At 48.4% G+C, this 3343-nt stretch overlaps 1 protein-coding gene across 1 annotated transcript; it reads left to right on the forward strand.

Annotated features, from left to right (window-relative positions):
* The first annotated feature begins 1997 nt into the window (after nucleotides 1-1997).
* Nucleotides 1998-3059, forward strand: LOC146835217 (syncytin-1-like). The gene has a single exon (XM_085599961.1). The coding sequence runs from the start codon at nucleotides 1998-2000 to the stop codon at nucleotides 3057-3059; it is 1062 nt and encodes a 353-aa protein (XP_085456087.1).
* Nucleotides 3060-3343: the final 284 nt, after the last annotated feature.

Raw genomic sequence — 3343 nt, forward strand, 5'->3', positions numbered from 1 at the left:
GAAACAGATGGAAAGATGGATGAAGAGGGGTGCTGGAGGTCCCAAGATATGCTCAAATGGAAATTACCACAGGCTTACGTAATTCCATTACTCACTATGACTCACTTACCCGCACATATTGGTTCCCAGGCCATGTGTACCATGCTCAAGGAAGTATGGGACTACCACCGGCTCCGCCCGTCAGCAGAGCGGTTTGTCAAGCAGTGCCTCACATGTCTCCGACACAACATAGGTCAGGGAACTAAAGTTCCAATGGCAGGGTTCGCTCTGCCTACTGCACCGTTTGAAGTCCTTCAGATGGACTATATACAGTTAAACAGAGTCAATAGCTACAAATATGCATTAGTGGTAGTCTGTGCCTTTAGCAAATGGGTGGAGGCATACCCCACAAAGGATAACACGGCCATCACTACAGCTAAGGTGTTATTGAAAGAATTTTTCCCTAGATATGGCCTTTGTAGATTAATGCAAAGTGACAGATGGTCCCATTTTATTGGACAAACAGTTAAGAACATCTTGGGAGGGCTTGTGGTGAAGCAAAAGTTTCATGCAGCTTTTCACCCCGAGGCAGCAGGGCTGGTGGAGAGGTACAATGGGATCCTTAAAGAAAAACTGGCTAAGATAGCAACCGAAACAGGACTGAATTGGGTCAATGCTCTTCCATTGGCACTACTATCTATTAGATCAGTCCCACATTCTAAATCCCACCTCACCCCATACGAGGTAGTCTTTGGCCGACCCATGAACATTTGGAATGCACCCTCTCCAAAGTCCATTTCTCACCTACCGCAGGAAGTTTTGACTGACTATTTGTATGAACTCACTGAAACCATGTCTTTAATCCATGAACAGGTGCGGGCCACTACTGAGGACAGATCCCAGGGTCCAGGCCATCACATCCTACCTGGCGACTTTGTCCTGGTGAAAAACTTCACCCGCACCCAATCCCTGCAACCACGCTGGAAGGGCCTTCTGCAGGTGCTCCTGGCCACAAGGACAGCCGTCAGAGTGGAAGGGAGAAAATCGTGGGTGCATGCTTCCCACTGCAGGAAAGTGGACCCTGTCACCAAAGAACAGCTACAAGCCCAAAAGGAAGCCCTAGGGCATGAAAAACCTGCATCGCCACACCTTGAGTCAGACACTGAGTTGGAACTCTGTGACGAGGGAACAGACGGATACTACCTCCGATCCAAGGCTAAGCTGAAGAACAAGCCCAGTTCCAAGGGCCGTTAGTACTCCATTGTCCGTTGCTGCAGGGCGGTAGTAAAATCTGGCCGAGGGTCCTAGGTACCCCTAATAGTGGTTTACCGGGGCAGATATTGGCCAGTGAAGCAACCAACAACTATCGGCAGCTATTAGGGACATTGCAGTACTCTCTGGACACTTGTAGAGCTGTTATGGCTGGAGGTCACGATAATGTGGGACCAATCTCCCCAAATCCCGGATATGTCGCGATCCGACCTATTCATGAGTATCAAAGACTAAGCACCCCCTTGAACAATGATTACCAACAAGGGCCATCATCCAGGTCTGCCAATGTTCCCCCCGATGAAGAAAACCATCAACGACACGGGAACAGTATGAATCCAGAGGTCACATGCACCTGTGATACTACCCCAACGCTGAAGAAAGCTAGAATGAGAGTTTGTGGTACCCGTACCATAATACTGTTCATTCTGACCATACTTGCAATAATTGCTGGTATATCATTTTGGATCCTTGAAGAAATAGCCCCCGCCAAACATACTGTATTACCTCAAGCAACAGTTCCACCAACGCCACCTGAACATTCTCACGTACCTTGGCCAGACACACACCTCGACAGACACCTGGAGTTTCATAATAATACTTTTATTCAAATGTTGCACCAGTTCAATCAGGTTTCCAATGCAACAGACTGTTATGTTTGTGGACTCCTACCTCACGCAGTTCAGCACACCATCTCATTCTTAGTGTTTCCCACCACTCCAGCCTACACTTGTGCTCTGATGTACAACATGACGAACGTTTTTCCATCACGTTATGACAAAGGCAACCTTACCACATTCCAACCGTTTCTTTGGACTCTCCATGAAAAAAATAATACTATCTGTAATGCCTCTGACCCGCCACAAATGCGTGCTATTAACTTCACCCCTATGCAGGACACCTGGGGTTACACTTTCTTTCCTACCCAAGAGAAAGAAGTCGCCATTTCAATTACACCACGTCCTGGTATACTGTGCCTGCAAGGTCAAGGGAAAATACCTATAGGAACCAGTCTATGGAATACTACCATAACTTACAATAACTTCACCCCATACCTCAGCCTTCCGTCAGGACTGCACTTTGTATGTGGAAACAAAGCTTACACCTGGCTGCCCTCTGATTGGAGTGGCACATGCTATATTGCATTCCTGCTGCCCCCTACATTTAACAGAAACAACTTGTACCACAGACAGAGGAGACGAGTACCAGATATAGACCAGACCGACACCAGCAACCAGCAATTCAGCGATGCTCTGAAGGGCCTTCTACCGTTTTGGGGTCCCATGTCCAACAGTCTCAACACCAGACGACTCACCAGGGTCCTGGAAGCTACTGCCAACATCACTGCAGGAATACTGACCCAACACACAGCCGAGATCGATGCTACACGAATGGTTTCCCTTCAGAATTGCCTGGTGCTCGACGTCATCCTGGCAGATCGGGGTGGAGCCTGTCGCATCATCGGGGCCACTTGCTGTGTGTATATTCCTGATTCATCACCCTCTGTCTATGAAGCAATTTCTAAACTACACCGGATTGCCACTGAAATACGCCCAGACAATGGGACCCCTTGGACCTGGACAACTGGTTTTTGGAACATTCTGATCACTTGGGGATGGAAGATACTGGTGTTCCTCACGATCCCCTTGGGTACCGTCTTCTTTTGCTGCCTGTGCATTCATTGTGGCCCAGCACTCTGTTCTCTGTGTGCTTCCATTTGCAGATCCACCCCTATGACACATCAGGCTGAAAACAGCAAAGTACTATATCAGGCGGCATTTGAAGACCTCTGTAAAACTGACATTCACTAATGATGTTGCACATGGCAAGAGGAGGGACTGTAATAACTAAACTTCTAAATGTTGCCATTTGTAAACTCCATCCTGCTCACAAGACCCTTTCTTGACCTCGCACAAAATCGTCTTCTACATGACCCCGTGTCAGTGCCCTGGGCCGGTTTCTACTGCACCCACGCATTGGTCTCAGGAACCTGTATGGGCAGCAGAACAGGTCTGTCCCTAACCGGTCTGTCTCTGCCAACGGCCTGACACCTGGTCAGCTCACGAAACCCTTCTTACCCGCAAGGCATGAAAGC

Source organism: Triturus cristatus, chromosome 4_2 (genome assembly GCF_964204655.1).
Source record: "Triturus cristatus chromosome 4_2, aTriCri1.1, whole genome shotgun sequence".
NCBI classification, from domain to species: domain Eukaryota; kingdom Metazoa; phylum Chordata; class Amphibia; order Caudata; family Salamandridae; genus Triturus; species Triturus cristatus.